Source organism: Erpetoichthys calabaricus, chromosome 18, assembly GCF_900747795.2.
Source record: "Erpetoichthys calabaricus chromosome 18, fErpCal1.3, whole genome shotgun sequence".
NCBI classification, from domain to species: Eukaryota; Metazoa; Chordata; class Cladistia; order Polypteriformes; family Polypteridae; genus Erpetoichthys; species Erpetoichthys calabaricus.
In genome coordinates, this window is record NC_041411.2 from 27396838 (window position 1) to 27417828 (window position 20991).

General features: G+C 39.4%; 1 protein-coding gene across 1 annotated transcript in view; it reads right to left on the reverse strand.

Annotated features, from left to right (window-relative positions):
- Positions 1–3213: 3213 nt before the first annotated feature.
- Positions 3214–20991, reverse strand: part of cacna2d2a (calcium channel, voltage-dependent, alpha 2/delta subunit 2a) — a 667325-nt gene continuing 649547 nt past the window's right edge. The window contains exons 30-38 of the mRNA XM_028824557.2: positions 19143–19190; positions 16588–16659; positions 16035–16187; positions 14124–14176; positions 11874–11929; positions 11494–11617; positions 7383–7492; positions 7119–7201; positions 3214–3621 (exon numbers count right to left, since the gene is read on the reverse strand). Coding sequence (XP_028680390.1) covers positions 3496–3621; positions 7119–7201; positions 7383–7492; positions 11494–11617; positions 11874–11929; positions 14124–14176; positions 16035–16187; positions 16588–16659; positions 19143–19190 — 825 coding nt within the window. The 3' untranslated portion in view covers positions 3214–3495. The remainder of the gene's footprint in view (positions 3622–7118; positions 7202–7382; positions 7493–11493; positions 11618–11873; positions 11930–14123; positions 14177–16034; positions 16188–16587; positions 16660–19142; positions 19191–20991) is intronic.

Genomic DNA, 20991 nt, shown 5'->3' on the forward strand with positions numbered 1-20991 from the left:
CATGAAAAACTTCAGTTTTAAGCCGCCAGAGAGGTAAAGACATTTCCATTTGAAGGACACATTATTTTAGATGAACAGGGTAGTAGTAACAAAGATAAATACATAAAATTAACCAAAATCACAGATGATTTGAAATACTGGGTCACAGCCGGGTGTAGACCCCGACATACAGTCCCAGTAACTTACTGTAAACCCAAAAGTGACGTATTAAATACCCTTTTTAATTCCCTTGCCAAAATATGCAATTTTACTGAAGCCAAATTAGTTAATCCACTAGGCAGTGTGCCAGCGTCAGGGTGGTAGAGTGGGTTGACGGGTAAAGTAAAGGTCAAGTTTCACACCCACAGAGTAGGACGCTGTGGAATGTATCATGAGCTTTTTTGTTTTTTTCATTTGAATCTACTTCTACGGTGTGGTTGAGCCCTGAAACGAGTTCACATCGATAGAGATTTGAGCCTACCATTTGTTACGGTTCCATCTCCACCAGCTGCACTTTAACTAACAGTTAACAAAAGGTAAATATTTTCCCCAGAATTTTACTTCCAAAGAGCTACTTATTTATCCTTCCACACATTTTCTCAGACGGCTTATACTGCACGCATGGTCTGAGGAAGTCAGGACATATTCGGACAGTATCACCCAGGATGGGCACAATAGCCAAGAAATGCTGCAAACCCCTGGCTTAGGGCGCCGATGTTAACTGGCCTGGGTTTCGTTGAAGCAAAGATTCAATATATACATTGATATAAAACATATACACACACATATACTGTACATGTATGTTTTTAAACCTGCACAATGAAACTGTAGAGGAGCAGGCGTTGTGTGCAAAGCAGAAAGCAACTCGATATAATAAATGCATGCGCGTTTGTCCTACGTAAAATACTTTGGTGTCAGTTTGTGTCTTTTCCAGGCACTTTTCTTAATATTTCTGTATGCAGATACCAGGTGTAATAATTCCCTTAGGGACCAAATTTTTGATTTAAGATCATCTGTCATTCTTTAGATTCTGGGAAAGCCCTGTACCTTGGTATATTTCACCTTTGTTAACTGTTACTGAACATTAGTAGCATACAGGTGGAAACCAACAACATCAAAATACAATCATGAGCATGGGGTAACACCGATACAAAAGAAGTGCTGCTCAAGCTAGGAACTAAAGAAGAAATTGCAGAAAGCACAGGGCCCATTGTGGAGACAAAGTGCAAGTAAAACTCGAGAAACATGACCTGCGGCCCGTCTCAAGTAGCAGCATGACAAGCCCCATACTAAAGTGAGCTCTTCTCTTGTTGACCTTCCTTAACCTACACACCCTCTCTATACCTCAGACCACACAGTGCAAGGGACGGAAACAATTATTCTTTATGCCCCCGTTCATGGCAACAAAGGCTGTAGGCTGAAAAACACATCAAGCCGCAACAGTGGCAGAGAAAGATGTCATGTTCTTCTGCCTTAAGATAACCACCAGAAAAGCATCATAAAGAAAATACAATTTGACACTCCTGCCTCTGTAATTATAGTTGGTCTTGTTTGCATCGAGATGGTGGCCAATTCACGTAGAAAGCAATTTGAAATCTGAAAAAAGTGATGGCTGCTCAGTGGCTCATGGGAACAGTTTTACAAGCAAAAAGAGTTAAAACGATTCCTTATTAATTTGTAGATCAAGAAGAAAGGGAGCGGCCGATCACTGATTTTGTTTTGTTTCTCTTTTTCAACCATGATGAGAGGTAAAGAAAAGGTAAAGGGACCTCCAAGGAAACTAAAATGTCACATTATCTTATGACGTATTACTGTAATGTTATATGCAGGTTTGTCTGCCAAGTTTGGTCTCGCATGAACAACCAAGCAGAAGTCATATGGAGGTCACTAGCTCACTGATTTATTCACTGGGAACCTACACATAATAAGACATGGCTGTAGGACTTCTATCTGGGCAGGTGTCTGTGGAGTTTTCTTACTCGTGGACATGTTAATTCTCTTAATTCTCCATTTTATTCAGTTTGAGGCACCTACCCTAGATAACGATGATCTTATTGGATATTTTCCACTCAGTGAGATTTGCCCTCCTGAACCCAAGTTGTGGCTCTTGAATGCTGATTAGGTGACTGACGCTGTCGGGTATAAAAATGACACTCTTTGATGAAAACTTGTATTGAAAAACGTCACAGCCTCGCAAGCTGTCACTGGGCCACCCGTTCCACTTGCAAGCGCTGACCACTCCATTGTTTCAAATTCAGACGGGTGGGCGGGCGGGCAACCTCCCTGCAAACAATACTATCCTTGAAACCCCTGAATAAATTAATAAACCAGAGATTGAAGGAACCTGATTCAAAGCAACCTGTCCAGATGGTAGCATGACATATTAGTTTAAATCTACACGAGTGTCGGGAGCCATGTGACACAGCAGCAGTATGGAAATTCAGTTTAGGAAAGGCCTGAACAAGGACATACTGAGCCAGACGGAGGACCAGAATGGAGGAATTGGTGCAAGCTACATTCTTCATGTTAGGCGAGGTCTGCATGTGCACTTTGTAACAATTCCATTCCTTGTCTTTTGCTTCAGATTTTTGAACAGTATCTACTCCCCGATCTCCATCATAAAGACGGAGCAGTGTCATACCTACATGTCTGTGCTGGAGCCTCCTTTAAGTCCATTGCGACTGGCACTTTCTCGGCCTCGGCTCCAAACTTGTGAGGATCGCTGGAGTCTTGCACCAATGGGCTGGAGGGTCACATAAACGCTGTGACTGTCAGAATGGATGCCAGCATAACTTGGTGCAGCAATCTACAGCTGCGAAGAGCACAGGATGCATGTAGATGTTAGGATGTTAACCCCAGGTAGTTATAACCATTGAAATTGTGCCTCCAGGATGATGCCCCTTCTACTTTGGCTATGAAAAAAAGTTAAAAAAATGCATGAAATTTTGGCAAGTTTTCGACACAGTGCATAAATGAAGGTGGATGTAAATGCTGTCAGTTTGCTTCAGATGATATCCTACAAGTGCACAGAGTTCTTTTTGTTATGCTAATTGGTTGCTTACACATGAATGATACAAGGACTCCTATTGGACGCACAGACAGGAAACTTCCAGAATGCTAAAGGTCCAGATGAGGGTGACACCCAGCAGCTTCCTCTTCCTGTCGGCTCAAGCTACAATGTATCAAGATGAACAACTTCTTGCAGTAAAGAGGGCGGCTCTGTTAGTTTATGTATTTATTTCTTTTCTTTCTTAATATTAACAAAGAGTCTTCCCCCAGTAAATGGTATCAGACGTCCCACTGCTCAGTGAGAGGCCAACATGAGGTTTTGGAAAGGCGGAGGCTGAATTCAAGGCTTCCCAAGAAAAAAAGAACGCGGAAACAGGAAATCCCATCACCGTGGCAACCAAGAGTTTTAATAGCAGTTGAATGAGTGGCAGGAGGGCGAGGTGGAGCTGAGGAAGATCTGATGGGTATAGAAAGGAACAGATGTCAATGTATAAAGCCACTCTTGAGTTAAAGGCAGTAGGCCACTGGTAGGAGCCAGTAGTCAGCAGTCAATAAGAGTAGCAGCAACTGAGCAAAGATCACGGCCCCCATGGATGCCTTGAATGAGTGGCCTCTCCCACAGTCATCCTTCTCCTGTGAACAAAGAAAGAGGAGGTTCAGGGTAGTGGGGTATTATTTTGGCACCTGGCATGCAGTTCACAGAACTTTTCTCCATCGCACATTCCTACTCTTCAGCTGTGCCATGCTGCAACCTCACCACTTGCGTGAAGACACAAAAGAACTAGGAACGGGTCGCACAATGGCTTTGTACCCTCCATAGACACAAATATCAAAACAGCTTACGTCAGTTCCCGGAGGTCTACGGTGGTCACTCTAATGTCAGGTTTTACAGCCCATGCTTAGTACTTTTTTTAGTTTTTTTTTTCCCTATGTTATTTGATTGACGGTTCTTCATTGTTCTAAGGAAACAATATGGCCTTGACGTTGAGGCTTTGAATATGGTCACGTGAGCCAAAATATTTCATCATGGTGGCCCTTTTCCTGTCCAGAACAAGAACCTGGAATCACGCAAGATTGTCAGCTCTTCCAAATATGTTTGAAAGATCACCCAGTCATTTTGGTCTCCTAAAGCAGAATACATTACAAGGCCATCTCCTGCCATCAAAGCCGATTGAAATACCTCCTAAATCTGACCAGATAAAAGTGCAGCTGGCGGATGCCACTCTCTGATCTATGGCGATGGCAGTGTTAGTCTCTGCTGAAGCTCTTCTGACTTTCTTTTTGTCTTCTTGCTCTATAATTAGTGGTAATTATTATTTGTCTAGCGTGGCACAGTGGTGTAGTGTTTAAAGTTGCTACCACACAGCTTCTAAATGCTAGGTTCAAATTTCAGGGTAGGTGCTCCGTATGTGGAGCTTGTATGAGTTTACTCCATTCTCCTGTCACATACTTAAACATGCACATTAGGTTTCAATAACATTTGGAGAAACAGAGTGGAAGTAAAGCAATTCACCCGATTCCAGGTGCTAGTGGAAAAATGTCATAACATACATGTACATTATTGGATGTTTAGGTAAATGTAAGAACTTGTGCAGCGTATTCGTGATATTGGGGTATTAACCTGATATTGTGATGAAAGCTTTAAGCACTACTCCAACCGCTACTTGGAGCATGCTGGTAATGCTTCATATTGCACATTGGTAGAAAAATGTTATGTTTTTTAACATGTATTAATTCCAACAGTGGACATGGCATGTTTCTTACCTAGCAAATACCATGTGATACCTATTTAGACTTACTTGGGTAGGAGTTGCCAAGGAGACTGCCTGGATTCCATAAATAATATTCAATGTTGTTTCTTTTTTTGTCCTTATGGCTATGGCGGTGACATTGTTATTTGTGAGTTTGCTTGTAATAGCTACTGACATTTTGTGTATTTGGTTTTCATGGGTGTCGTCATTTTCGTAATTCAGACAACGTAACACAATGGCATGATTGTCCTGTTATAAAAGATGGCAGTAAAGTTTCAAATGTTTCCAAGTATTATTTCCTAGCAAAATCTACAAATCTACCTTACAAAGAATAATAAAACAGCATCTAGGAGTCTTAAGGCTTTTATGTTTCTAGTTAAGATCAGTGGTTATGAGTTTGAAACCAGAGAAACCACAGACGGGTAATTGCATCAAGTCTAACAGAAAATACCTAGAAGATCCGAAAGATTTCTAGAATATTCTAAAAATACAGGAGTCAAAAGTGGCCAACATTGACCCCGTTGTATGTGGAGAGCTGGCAACACTTCATTCCACGTTAAGAACCTATCAGTAGTGAAACATGGCAGCATTCGAATGTTCTCCTATATCAAGACATAGAATAAGAAGCCAGCCATTGTCACTTACATCATGGGATCCTTCAATAGAATTTGAATGTGAATTTCCCCTTGGGATTAATAAAGTATCTATCTATCTATCTATCTATCTATCTATCTATCTATCTATCTATCTATCTATCTATCTATCTATCTATCTATCTATCTATCTATCTATCTATCTATCTATCTATCTATCTATCTATCTATCTATCTATCTAGAATATCAAGCTCTTTGTTTTCCTTTGTGCTGAAGCTAATTCAGAGATGGTTCGTTTAGTTAGAGAGTGATTCCAGACTCTAAGCAAATATATATTTGTATGGTTTTATAGTGAACTGTTCAATACCTGAACTGAAAATCCACAGAAACAGTTTTTGCCACAAGTGAAAGAACTGCTGCTAGGAGGTGTGTGTGTGTGTTTTTCTTATGACGTACTGTACCTCGAAATGGAGTACAAGTCAGTCAATACACTTGGGACTGAAACTGTTCAAAAAGGATACATCCTGGCTTATAGAAGGGAAACATTTTATACATTAGGCATAAATAGCATATTAGCATAAATAGCCATAAAAGTAATTAAAAGCTTCTGAAACATTAGATTAAGCATAAAATAGAATGTTAAGCAAATAAGATAGGTTAAGCAAATGGTTAACTAAAAAATCAGTCATATTGCATTTTCTAGTAAAAAAGGAAAATCAACAGTATTAAGAGAGGAAGAAGAGAACAGGACAAAAATGGCGCACAGAAACTACCCGAGGACAGAAGAAGGGGGAGCATGTGCACCTGTGTTCGGAGGTCAGAAGGCAGAGAAACGATATTAGTAAAAAATGGTTCTAGAAGACACGTAAGAAGCCAGCTGGAATAGTGAATCAGCAAAGATGGCAAAAAAGGCAAGGTATGATGTAATGTATGGAAAATAACAAAAATATATTCTAGCATAAATAAGTTTAGAAAACTATACCAGTATTTAACCTTAGTACAGAAATTAAATGTAAATCAAGCATGCCAAGCAAATGATTAAATAAAGGCACATGCCATATTTCTTTTTAAATTAAAGCTTAGCTTCAGGCCACCGTTATAACATAGTGTGAAAGGCTTAGGAAAGGAAATGACATAAGAAAAGCCCAAACATGGTAAAAGGAAGACATCTGCCCAGCTGTAGACCAATAAAAAATAAGCAAAACAGAAACTAGAGAGGAACAATGGACAGTAAAAACAGGTGCAGAATGAGCTAATTGAATGAGGTCAATGTGATAAGAAATGATATATAAGTTTTGGGTTTGGAACTGTTCGGGACTCAGCTCAATTTGGCCGTATTGGGTTGAATCCGTGTTATTATTATGGTTATTTTATTGCAACAAACTATAGACTCTGTTTGCCTATCCCGAGACTCCTAATAGCCTTCATTTCAGGTAAAAAGCCTTCTGGTGACAATTTTTCACCACGACAATATACCCACATGGGTACACAGCAATGCAGATGTTGTCATGTGTTCATATCTTCAGTATTAATAAAGTAAACGGTTTGGAATTTGGCCTTTGCGATGATTCCCTGTAAAAACTTTGACAAACCGAGCTGTCTTTCCTGACAGTTCCTCAGTTGGTGTTTATCTGGAAATGCCCCACCACTTGTTTTATCATCAGTTACTTCTACTTCTCATTTTAGCTCTCTTGCCACTACTCTGCACCTTCCCAAAATGACAAAGTATTTCACTTTCCTTGGCTTGAACTTCAAAAGATTAAAAAAAAAACAGGACTACTATACCAAATCATTGTAATCGAAGCATGTTGAGGGTCCTTTTCGATATCGTGGTTTGTCCACCAGTTCGCATTGCTGAGGTCCTTGCGCTAGATTCCACCGGTTAAGGAAAAAGCTTTCTCCTTCCTGCAAAGTTCTGTCCAAATCAGTAGAAGAAATGGTCAACCAGACTCCTGGCATGGTAATCCCAGGTCTTAAAGTGCAGGGTTTTACTTAAAGGTATAGTGGTTAGAGCTAAAACACCACCGCACACTGTTCAAAAAAGGATACATCGTGTTTCAGCCTGGGCAAGTTTCACCCCTTCACATGAGCTACACATCATCTTCTCTGCAACCACAAATAGCAAGTTGGTATTGGAGATCCGCTGTGCGTGGAACAGCCTGAGAAGGGGACACAGAACAAGACGGAGATGTTCTTACAGTGCTGGAACATTACAGATTTAGACATTCGCACTGTTGCTGCTTGTAGCTTCTGTTTATGAGTGGTATAGTTTACATGTATTTCTTCTACAGTCCTGCATCAGATGGTATCAACCCCAAATACAGGGTGATTCAAAATTATGTTAACATTTGAAAGGTAGAAACAGTTTATTCACAAAACATACTTTATATGTGCAAGATGATTTACAGGAATGTATATTATACCTACTTAACTTTTATCGACATTTATCTAACTCTATATTTATTTTTCTAGTATCAGAATGTAGTTTAAGTTGATTTGTTTTGGTTTCAAAAGATGTATTTTTCATATTTTCGATTCTTGTTTTCTTTTTTTCACATCTTCACACCCCTCTTTTCATTACTTCGCGCACCCCTAGGGGGGCCCACCCCACAGATTAAGAACCACTGGCATAGGTGGTTTCTGGGCATAAACATGCAACATGATAGCTGCATTCATCGAACAAAAATGCAAACTCCTAACTCCAATGACCATTGTTGAACCCAAAAACAGTTCAAGAGTACCTTCATTTTCTGATTTGTCCTAAGAATAAGAGGATGATTTTGAATTTTTATAGACCGACAGTACCTTACTGCTGGAATTGCCATGTGATATATTACTGCAACCACATAGGAATGAGAGGGCATTCAAAGTGTTTGGATATCTTCTAAAAAATCAAAGATTCTCACTATCATTTATAGGGAACACCACCAAAATGGAATATAGTAAAAACTGTGCCATTGGGGAGGTTTCCATTCATGGATGGCCACAAAGTGTTCTCACTTTTCAAATGCAGAAGGTGCCACCACCTCAGAAAAGATCAAACCAGCAGGCTAAAAAAAACAGTAGCTAACCTAGTTGGACGTAAGCGGTTACAGTCACAGTGAGGCAAAACACAAGCATATTGCCATTGGTATAACGGAGCTGCAGCTGCATTTCTTGACACACTTCTGCTGAATGATTCATTGGCTGAAAGACCTCAATGTTAGTGTGTCAGAGAGAGGATGTGCAACATTGTTCATAATAGCACTCAGTTTTTTAATTTTCTCCTTCAAGGCAGCCATGAACAGAATTTAGTCTATCTTCATATGCGCAAAGCGTTAAATTATTTGACTTAAAATCTTTTATTGAGCACATCTGTCTCATTTAAAACTGTCCAAAATATTTCCAGGCAAGATTCAACCTGCAAACGTTGCAATCAAGCTCCAGCCTCACTAGAAAACATATTTTGGGCCTGTACCAAATTAACATCATTCTCGACAAAACTTTTTAATCAGACAGCCTTGGTGTCACAATCCCTCCTAATCCATTAACAGCTGTGTTTGGTGGACTCTCAGGTGGGCTTAAAGTGGAGAAGGACAAACAAACTGTGATTGCCTTTATTTCACTATTAGCATGTAGACTTATTTTGCTCAACTAGAAGAATCCTAACTCTCCTCTTTTAAATCAGTGGGTAACTGATGTTATATACTATTTGAAATTGGAAAAAATCAAATTCTAGCTTAGAGGATCTGTGCAAAACTTTTTAATACCTGGCAGGATGTAATTAATAACATTTTAGAAGAAGCATTTATATTGGAGAGAAGAATTCTCTCACCCTTTTTTTCTACTCTTAAAGTTTTTACTCTGGCTGTTGGCCTTGCTCTCTTTCTCATGAATTGAATTTAGTTTTGTTAAGTTTGACTTGATAGTATGGAACATTATATGATTTTAATAAATTCAATAAAAGGTAAAAAAAAATTCTACTTCACTACGAGGTCCATGGGGTCCACAGTGCATCCTATAACTGAGTGTGCCTTTTAAAATTAGGTTCTTGATTTGGTGGGCATCTTCTAAAGTGATGTTCCTGGCCGAGCACACCAAAGGAAAGAAAATCTAAAGTTGTAAAATATGTGTAGAATGTCATTATTCACATTAAAGGAACACAGTCTCCTAAGAAAAAAGAACCTTCTCTGCCCCTAATTATAGAAGTCCTCTGTGTTATGAGCCTGGTCCAGCCTGTTATTGATGTGAATCCCCAAGTACCTGTAGTAATGCACCACCTCTCCATCCACTCCTTGAATAGTGACCAGACACAGAGGCTCTTTGGTGCGGGGAAAGTCACTAACCAGGTACTTGGTTATGCTGATGTAAAGTTGCAAACAATTCATTCTGCACCAAGAAACAAACTTCCCCACCTGTAAGCGGAGAATCATCTGATCACTTCTGCAAGTAACATGACTTGGTGTTAAATTTATAGTCTGATATGTTCAGAGTGAACAGAGAAGGAGACAGGACTATTTCTTGTGTTTCTCCTGTGTTGCTCACATCCATATCAGAGACACTGTACTTGAGCAACACAAACTGTGGCTTGCCTAACTGTCCATTACCTAGGACCCCATAGGCTCATCCACCTGCATATCTCTGAGTTTACCCCTTAACAGAGATGGCTGAATTGTACTGAAGGCACTGGAGAAATCAAAAAACACAATCCTTACAGTGCTACCAGCTCTGTCCAGGTGAGACTAAGCCTTGTGGAGAAGACAGATAATTGCATCCTCCACTCTAATTTTTGTCCAATAGGCAAACTGCAGTTGGTCCAGGTGATCTACCACAAGAGGACTCATATAGTCCAGGACCAGCCTCTCTAAGGTCTTCATGATTTGAGACCTGTATGACTGCTCTGTAATCATTAGGCGAACAAATGCCTGCATTCTTTGGAAGAGGGACAATGCAGGAAATTTTCCACAGCAGCGGCACTTTGTGGAGTCTTAGGGACAGACTGAATAGGTGACACTGTACACCACAAAGTTGGGCAACACCGGACCTTAAGAACTCGAGGACTGACTTCATCAGTGGCTTTTCTTGTGTGCAGATTTCTCGGTTGTCTCCTCACTTGGTCTTCAGTTATGAACAGCCTGTATGTCAAAGATGGACTCATCACTGGCCATTCCATTTGAAGTGGTAGGAATGGTTGATGTGGTAGGGATGGTGTGGAGGGACTGGTCATTGGAAGAAGGTGGCAATGGGAGGGAACATCTATTATAAAATTGGTTCAGGGCATTAGCTTTGTCCACATCCCCTTTTAGCACCTCAGCCCTGGATTGCCGGAGTCCAGTAACTCTGTCCAGTCATATTTTTATGTTATTATGAGTCATTTGTTTCTGGTTTAGCTTTGTAAGCTTCCTTTCTTTCACTCACATTTTTCTTCAGTTCTCACCATGTGTCCTTCTGAGCCTCAGATTTGAATGCTCTCTGTTTCTCATTCAGGAGTCTTTTTAGTTCCTTAGCAATCCAGGGCTCGTTGTTTGGAAAGCAATACACTTTCTTTGAAGGTACCACAGTGTTGATGCAAAAGTTAATCTAGTCTCTAATGCAGTGACTGAGACCCTCAAAATCACCCCTATGTGACTCGCACATCATTTCCTAGTCTGCCATTTGCAAGCTGTCATTCAGAGGCATTTCAGCCTTACTGCCTCACTATCCTGATTGTAAGAGGTTACCATCTAATAACAGGCTTGTATCTGTATGTATTTATTTATTTATTTACTTAAATCTGATGAATTTTGAGTACTACATGATTGAAATTCGCACTTGTATATGTTGCTAAAAGAAGTAGCATAAAAAAGATATACTTTGTACATATAGCAAGTAAAATATGAATTCATGTCATTTAAGAAAAGATAGCACTTGTCCCAACATTAAATATTTTACAAACACATTGCAAATAACATTTTTGTTAAGTCATTTGGATCTGTATATTGTTGAAAACCTGAGCATGGGACTAAGATTAGTGGTGTTTATATAGTAGATGATAATATTTAATAAAGAATCTGTTTAACCATATGTGATTTTGGACTTATTTCACCATACCGCTCTCCACGGTAGAACAATGTCATTAGTTTAGTAAGAAAATCTTTATGATCTGGCCCAGCAACCACAGGAGGAGAAAGCTTCCACTGACCTAGAGCAGTTCCCACAATCTATCAGATTGGTATAGGAGACGGTGTTGTTGCTGAAGTAATACTGGGTCTGCATGGTGATGCAGCTTGTTTCTCTGGAGTCCATGCTGTCTGCTGTTACTTCTTCTGTCAATCGGGTGAAAAAAAAAAATATATATATATTAGAGGGGTAAGTCATGAGCTGGAAATGTGTGATGGAAATGCAGTATGACACGAACACAAGAGTGGAAAAGTCAAGAGTGGTTTGTTTATATCAAGGAGGCACAGTTCAGATAAACATAGCTGCTCCTCATCAGTATCTTTATTGAACTTTTGGGCATATTTGCTATACTTTAAATCAAACATGACTTCAGCTGTCAACGTAATTGTAAAAGGAACTCACCTGGGCTGAACCAGCTGTTAAAAGCCATTCCATAAAGAAGTTGCTGGAGAATCGACCTGTAAAAGACAAGAGGATTTGGATCTGCTGAAAACAGTGGTGAGAAAAGGGCGTAATGGCAGCTAGGGGTTGCTCTTCCAAGGTAAGGTAGAACAGTCAGCAGATGGCATGAGTTGGACTGTGAATAATGTAAAGAACACTTTTTTAAATGATACCAACCTTATTTACAAAAATTCGGAACCTAATACAGTTGTCCGACTCCAAGTAACTCTATTGTATTGTTTTTAGATACTAGCTCCAGCTGACGACCGTCACGTTTTACTTTCCTACAATGTGGTATAATTACAGCATCATTATTGTACCAGCCAGCAGACTGAAGCCCTTCTTAAAGTATCTGAAGTGATATCACATGATTGAGAGCTAACTCTCCAGGAGCAGCTTGTCTGTTCTGCACTTTCATGGCCCAGGTTATTTAAACGGGAAGGCCCAGTGGATCTGCCGTGAGGATTCCCATGTGGGAAAAGAGATTGTCAAGAGGCACCTCCAAGTCCGCAGGACAGCTGTGGAGTCCAGCTGATGATCATCTCAAGAGCACGTGCAGTGCATTAAACACCAAGTATGGATCAACTTGTCCCAGAATTCAGCAGCACATTTGTTGTTTTGGTGACATTCCCCACGGCCACTTACAATGGAAAAGTCTGCATAGTCACGCTATATTAATATTGATGTGATTTATTATTAAATCAAATTAAACTTTATTATTACATTAATTTATTATTAAATTATTAGTATCATTTGTATACACATATCCATCCATCTTTAGGGCAGCTGGAGCCCATCCCAGCAAGCAGCAAACACTAACTAGGGCTAATTTCACGTCGCCAGTCCACCTAATCTTCATCTCTTTGGACTGTGGGAGGAAACCAGAGAGAACCCATGTAGACATGAGGATACCATCTAAACTCCCCTCAGGGAGCACTTTCTGACCTGCCTGTGCTAATCAACATGCAACGCATCACCACTCTCCGGCACCCTTCTGTCTTCCTTATTTGAAATAACTATCTTATAAAAGTGTACTTTTAGAAAGACGCAAACGTCTTGTTGTATGTACTAAAAATGTGTGTGTGTGTGTTATGATTATTCATAGAAGTCTCAGCAAACTTGTCAGTGGACAGTGAGTTAGCTGAAACAGTGGATTTGAAAGAATGTTTTGTCTAACTTTGCAAAGAAGTAGTCAAGAAAAAAAAAGTTTTGAAATTCTGGGATTTGTATTTTATAATTTTAAAGAATTTAAAATTTTTATTTTTAAATACTGGTATTCTCTTTGTAAAACAAAGCTAGCATTAAGCAATTAACCTAATTATTAGTACGATATAAAATTTTTATATTATATATGTTAATAAAATACACCCAGTACTAAAATGTTAAATGAAGTTGACATTCATTTCCCTAATATCTACAGTTTTTCTTTTTTGCATCATTTACCAAGAATTATGAAATTCATCAAAACAAATATACCCCTTTAGTCCACATAAAATGCATATGTGAATATACATAAGATCAAATGATGACGGTGTGGGGTGAGGTAACGGTAGGGCATCATTTACAGCTTCACCGAGGGCAGCAAAAATGCTAAGTCTGTAGAAGGGCAGAAGTGCTGGATGAAGGATGACAATTGTGTATATTTGTAGGCATACTCTCTATAGAAATAAAGGGAGGAAAGGGGAACGATGAAAGAAGTAGAAGAACTCCAGTGCAAGTGATTATTTTAATAGAACCGTCAGCAAAGAGTGGCACAGCATTGGCTGATGGCATAGTTTTTACAAAACTATAGTTTAAAGGGGTGTGGGGGGATTTATATTTAAGGGGAAACAGAGATAGATAGAGAGAGAAAAGGCCCTTTTTAGTTGTGTTAGTGTATAAATTGTTTGGAGTGCTAAACAAATATAAGAAGACGGGCACAGCTGGGGAATTCAGCAGTTTTTAAGGTTTATATATAACGGCATGAAGAAAAGTGGGGATGTGGACTACTGTGTGTCTGGTGTGTGGACAATAGAAATCTCTGCCACACAGTCAAGTCAGCAACAGGATGACATACTGACATGCCACATTGTCTACCGCAAGAATTGAAGCTGGTTTTGAATTGGCTAAGAAAAAATGAAACAAATGAGAAAAACTATCCCAGACCTTGTGAAATAAAATAATAAATTGATATGCATTAAGCAACAGGAAAATGGAAAAAGGCAGTCTCACCAAGCTGCAGCTGACGTCCACCAGGCAACATTCAGTAAATCAGTAATTGAAGGCTGAGGAAAAACAATGGGAGAAAGAATGAGCAACAAACACCTCAGTGGCAGAATTAAAACAAAAACTATTGGATTTGTAATGTAGTGCACACTCCCGTAACTTTTCTTGAACAGGTGTCAATATATAAGCTGTTGATTTATACGAGGGATGTTCAAAAAGTTTCCGCACTTTTAAAACTCCATTTATTATGATTTTCAAAAACAAATTACTTCACTTTGCTACATAGTCACCTTCATTTGCGATGCAATTTTCTCATTGTCGGACCAACTTTTTAATGTCCAATTGCTACTCCTCCCACCTTCACCGTTTCCAACGAACATATAAAATTGCGGAAATTTTGTGAACATCCATCATACAATGTGTTCCATACTATCTGAAAGTAACAAAAATAGCAGCATATTGTGGAATGTGGTACTAGATTTTTGTGTTAATGTTGGAGTGGTGGAGTAAATGGTGGAGTTGTTGATGTATTGTGTAAGCAAGAGAGGATGAGTGCATTATGGGTGAAATGGCATCCAATTCAGTGCTGGTTCATGCTTTAAACCTAATACTAAAAACCTGCAGCTCACTCAGACGCAGTAACAGATATATGTCCTGCTATTTATCGGCATGATAACTGAAGAACAGTGGAAGTAAACACTCCTGCTATTTGACCGACTTCTCCGTTTATAACAGATACAATTAATTATTTTGAGCTGTTAAGATAAAATACTTTCATTGGGTTAACATTTTGTAAAGGCAAATAAAATGGAACCAACATCTCTATAAAAGTCATGGAAAATGGATATCTACCCCAAGTAGGCAGGAAATTGCATTCTTTAAGTTTAGATATTAAGGGCACCATGAGAAGGTAGAGAATATATTTACAGTCACTGTGTATTAGGAACCTGTGGCTCAAACTGTACAGAAGAACAAGAACAGCTCTTAAAGTGACAGGGAACACTCCTGTTCATAGAAATCAGAGAACTGGAAATTGGAGGCCGTCCACACCATACATTGGTTGAGTCTCTTAATAAATTTCCTCTCCCTTGAAATGAAGTAAAGGTAGCCTGAGAAGGGATGACTGGGATTCAGTTGAGCACAAGATAGACAAGAAACAGGTGTTAGAATAAGACCAGGAGAGGCGTCTGGCCTTAAACCATTTTCCTCTACTGCCCCATTGGTGATGAGATACAAAGATAAAACCTGCCAAACATGTGGCATGCAGTCTTTATTATGTCCTTACCTGCACACATCAAACACAAGTTTGGGGGAAATCAGCTGAACCACAAGTGGGGGGAAACACAATTCATGAGGGTCCTACAACTGATGCAATGTGGAGAGGCTGGTTGTGTTGATCATGTGAGATTAAGTAGAGGTAGTGAGTAAGAGATGAGAGGAAAAGAATACAAAGATTGCGACTTGGAATATTGTGAGTATGACATGAAAATTTGGCGAAGAAATGGAAGTGCTGAAAAAGAGAGTAGATGTGTGCAGTGTACAGGAAATGAGATGGAAAGGCAAAGTAAGGTGCAAGAATGTTTAGTGGGAGTCGTGGATGTTACATGTTTTTAGGCAAACGATCAATGGTGGAAATTCTGGGGTTGGTGTACTTGGGTCAGGAAAAAGACTAAGTTGTGAAGGGGAAGAGGACAAGTGGGTATGTTTTAGTTAAAATGATTATGAATGTGTATTTTTTCAGCATGTGCCCAGCAGGTTGGCAGAAGTAATAAAAAGAAAAGTTTCGAGATAGAGCTGAGGTGATTGGGGAAGGTCCTTGTAATGCTAAAAAAAAAGTTATGCTTGTTCACCCATACATTACTACAATATGGCAGCAAAAGTTTAGCCACCAAAAGGATTCAAAATAAGGCCGCTTACCACAAAGACCCCTCGAGGTGCTGCACCTGTGTTGCTGTTGGGGCTGGGAGCACAGACCGACTGGTAATCAAAAGATTCCTTCCTGGTGTAGAAGGAGTAGTTGTAGAGGGCATACATCAAGGATGAGTCGACTTCACTGAAGAACATGCCCACCTGTGGGGACAATTACAACCTATTGAGCCCAAATAGAGCTTCTGCCATTCCAGTGCAGAGAACGGCAGGCACCTCTTCACATTCCCCACACCGTCTCATTTAAAGCCCTGCCCAAGACCAAATGAGGTATATAGTATGAATCACATAGGTGCAGGGAATAATGGAATAATACGGACAAGCTGGCAGGATATCCAGAAAAACTGCAATCCATTGCTAAGATGTGGAGGATCTGTATTGGCATACAGTACACAGTCACTGTGGTCTGTTCTGGTATTAAGTGGGGCAGGAGAGGAAAGGTTTCTGTCAACGTGGTGGAAGGAAAATTTCATAAAAAGACTTGTGTTTGTCTACGTGAAATTAAAAATCATTGAGGGTGCTGAAAGCAATACTCAAGCAGTACCTTATTCCAGTGATCTCTTTGGTTGGACATGACCAAAAAACCACCATCATCAATCAATACACAGAGAAGGTCCTGAAGAAAGAAGACAAATAATACAGTGAAATGCACCACATGGTTTCATCCAAGTTTCGAAGCATAGAATGTAAAGGGCAGAAAGTGGAAGTCAATTACAGCATGAGAGAGCACTAAGAACACGTCAGTACAAGTGGAAAGGAGAAAACTAGGGTATGTCTTTGTGTACATTCTGTTTATGTATTTAAGAGCAATTTTAATGAAAGTTGCATGACAACTATAATATAATATGACATTATATTAAAGATAATACAGTATAAGATTTGAAAATGGATGTATCTATCTATCTATCTATTGTTGATCTTTTAACAAATATCATACATCCACCCATTATCAACCCCACTTCACCCTGATCAGGGTCATGAAGGAAGAGCCTTATCTATAATCATATAGGAGGGACGTTCAAAAAGTTTCCGCACTTTTATATTTTTGTTGGAAACGGTGAAGGTGGGAGGAGGAGTAATTGGGCGTGTCTGAGAGTGTCATGTGACTGGGAAAATTGCATCGCAAAACAAAGATGACTATGTAGAAAAGTGATGTCATTTGTCTTTGAAATACTTAATAAATAGAGTTAAAAAAAGTGTGGAAACTTTCTGAAAGTCCCTCGTATATATTATTTTATAAATTGTCATCTATTACATTTACTTTTACCTTATATCTTTTCATTTTGTTTTCCAAGAGTCAATATATTCGCATGCCATGGTTAACGCTGTTACCGCAGAGCTCCACAGACCTTTCTTCTTGTTAAGGATTAATATAAAATTTACATTGTTATCAGGGTTCAGATGGCTTTTCTCTCACATTCCAAAGACATTTATGTTAGTCTAACTGACAAGTGACAACACTCTCAGTGAGTATGGAGTTTCACGCACGTGCGATTGGGAGGCAGCTAAAGGGCCTGAATAATAGTAGTTCCACTCCAGACCAGGGGGTGGCGAGGTGCACTGACTTTCTCTCTCAATCCTCTGTAGACCATCCACGGGAAATCCCGCATGGTTCTGGTGCCACTTATGACGCCACTTCCCATGCCGGTGCATACGATGACATCACTTCCAGTTCAGGCCTTTAAAGCTGCCATCTTTAACAGCCTAAAATAAGTTCCTCAAAAAATTACCTATTTGCATCTAGGGCATAATATACGGGTGGCCGCCCCAAACCTTTCTGATGTCTTTGGATTGTTTTTATGACTATGCCGTATATGTGAGTAGGCCTTTCTGTTGACACATGCAGGATTACATCCTATCTTGTGCCAAATGCTACTAGAATATATCCTTCTTCCCCCATGAATTTGGACTGAAATGCCCTCATATCCAGTGGTTTGTACTACTACCTTACAGCTCAAAGGACTTGGGTTCAATTCTCAATCACTATTACTGTAAAATCAGCATTTCCCGTTTCTGCTCGTGTTTTTTTCCCATATACTACAGTTTTACATACACAACTAAAGAGACACGCTCTAAGTTAACTGTTGAGACTGTGAATTTGCCCTGTCATATCTTTGCATACTTCATTTTTCACAACATGGATATTCACATGCTCTTCAGCCCTCAATATTTTCCTCTTTCGAAGGGGCTCAAAAAATCCTGGACAGGACGGGAGTGACTGGTGACCTTCGCATTAACAGCAGAAGGATGCCTATAACATCTATTCGATTCTTGTCACTTAGTTGTACGCGATGTGCCATACTGTATCTCTCACTGAAGCACATGTGTGCTTATCAGTCCACTAGCAGCAAGGGGTATCTTTGCAAAATAACAAATTAAGCTTCCGTATGGTGGAAGAATATAAGCGATTGTGCAACTTTTTTAGTTGTTATTGTCTAGTTGTCTACACAACAGAGATAGCAGTTCACATCTGGGCATGAACTTTCAACGTCAGTAACAGTGCGTGGCGCTGACTTTCAAAGTGAGTCCATACCCCTGGCCCTGAAGGGAATGCACAGCCAATCTGCTGTTAAAGGGTCTGAACCTCATAGCAATGGTTTGGGGTTCTCATTCTGAAAACAACATGAATACTCTGCAGTGTGTTTGTAATCTCAACCTGTGAATGAATACTTGATAACATATTTGGCTTGAAAAATGGATGTATTTGGTAAGTTTTAAAAACTTTTTTCCACAATGAGACCCATAAGCTCCATTACAAAACACAAGAATGGGCTACTTTTTTTTTTTAAATGTATAAAATTTGTTTCTCTTTAGAACGCAGTTTCATGTGGCAAGTTAATTGTCAGGAAATAAGTTTGACTTGAAAAATGCTGACCTTCAGTTCTCTGCTCTCTGAACTTTTATTATAATCTATCTATCTATAAAGTGAATAGCTTTGTTTATGTCACTGCTGTCACAGTTATCTGCAACAAGTCCAATGTGCCCCTCAGCACACCAGTGTTCAGTGCTACCCCTGACTATAATATACAGATGTACTACAACATGCTGAGAACTACAGGACAAGCACTCAAGCTGCCATGATGAAAGAATGATCCGTACATCACTGTTAACTTCACAGTCCATCTCGCAGCTAAGGGAAAGTCCACACTGCAGAAAGAGAAAGACAGACAGAGAGGGGGCATGAGACACACTGTAGGGTACATCCTTTTTAAATAATTTTATGGATTTCCAATTATCAATACTATGACCACATTTTAAATTAATAAACTGCTTTCTCTCTCATATCCCACTTCCCCTAAAAGGAAGGACAAGTATACACAGATAAAGTCAGTTACAGATGCATAAAGCTAATGAATTTTCTAACCCTCTGACCCTGTTTGGGCTTGTAAGGAGCTAAAACTTATGAATACACAGAGAGGCAAAATGCATACAAATAAAAAGAGGAATGGCCAGAGGGCTTTTATAGATTAGGGATATTCAGCAATTACCTTGATTACTTAAAGCATTGTGTTAGCCAAGTACAACGTTAATCAACTGCTGCTATAAACTGAAACATTTTGAGGAATTTCTAAGTGATTAAATAATATAAGACATAACTTAACCATTGTGTATAAAAGGTTTGATAGGATTTCTCCTAATAGGCATATCCACTTCTACTGATATACAAAGCAGATCATGCCAATTTTTCACCCAAATGTATCATCATTTCTTGTCTTATACTAACCTTACCAGACTCCGGAGATCCTCTGGTTTTAAAGACTGCCTATGCCCCTCTGTGTGAGTTCTCATGGAGCTGTGACCAAAAAATTCTATGATGCTCCATCACCGGTTTCATTCAATGAAACATAACTTTTCTCTATTTTTTTCACCCAACCCTGTTCTTCCTTTTCTAACTGATTCTTCTGTACCTAATATACTCATTATGATTCCACGGTGATATAATTTATTTAGTTAATCTCCTCCCTTGCATGTCAAGTTATATTTACTTGTATAGGCTCGTCGAGGTTTGTTCAATTTTGAGTTATTATTTATTGGAATTGTTTATTTCTTCTAGCCAATGCTTGGGGATCTCTGTGGAAGGTTCTGCAAAAAATAATATGATGTTTGCCAGAAAGGGAAAAATATATAAATAAAACATAACATAGGTGATGGAGTGTAAATTTGATTTATATATCTATATATATACTGTATATACATATCTTTATATATAATCTTCATTTGGATCTTGATCTTTGTTTGTCCGCGAATTCACTGCCTTGTGTGGTGTTCCTGCTGTGTTCAGGTAGAGGGCAGCAGTGATGGAGGAGGAGAGGAAGTGAGGGGGAGGATCGTTGGATGAGGTTGGAGTGTGGGTGATTAAAGAGGATTGAACTAAAGGAGACTACGTGCTGTTTGTACTGATGAATACACAACACCTTGGTTGTTACTTTTGTTTACAAACACTGTCGATAGCACTCTTTGTGTTTAGATCTGGCGTTGACACCGTGCTTTGTGTTTAGATCTGGCGTCGACACCTGCTTCGTTGTCGAGACTGTGGTTTTTTTGTGTTTCTATTGACCGTCGTTGGCAGCACTTCGTCCAAATCGAATGTTCACCCACTTCTTGGAGTCGGCAGTCAGAGTATGTAAGTCGGGCACACTTCTGTGATTTTCCATCAGTCGGCGTTTGGAGGTTCAAGAAAGAAGCATTGGTTCTTCCTTACTCTTTGGATTGCCACAAAGCAACCTGCGAGATTGGAGAAAGGTTGAGAAGAGATCAAGACAGGAAACGACAGCGTCATGAAAACGAAGCGGACTGTGAACGGAGAGAAGCAGAAATGCTCCTCCACCACCACATAATTACTATTCGGACAGTGATTCCGAGTAGGCCGTTCCTATCGAATCAATGTCCAAGGGTTTTGTTTTTTAATTTTGTTTCCCTTATAAAGAAAATCATAATGCTGTGTGAC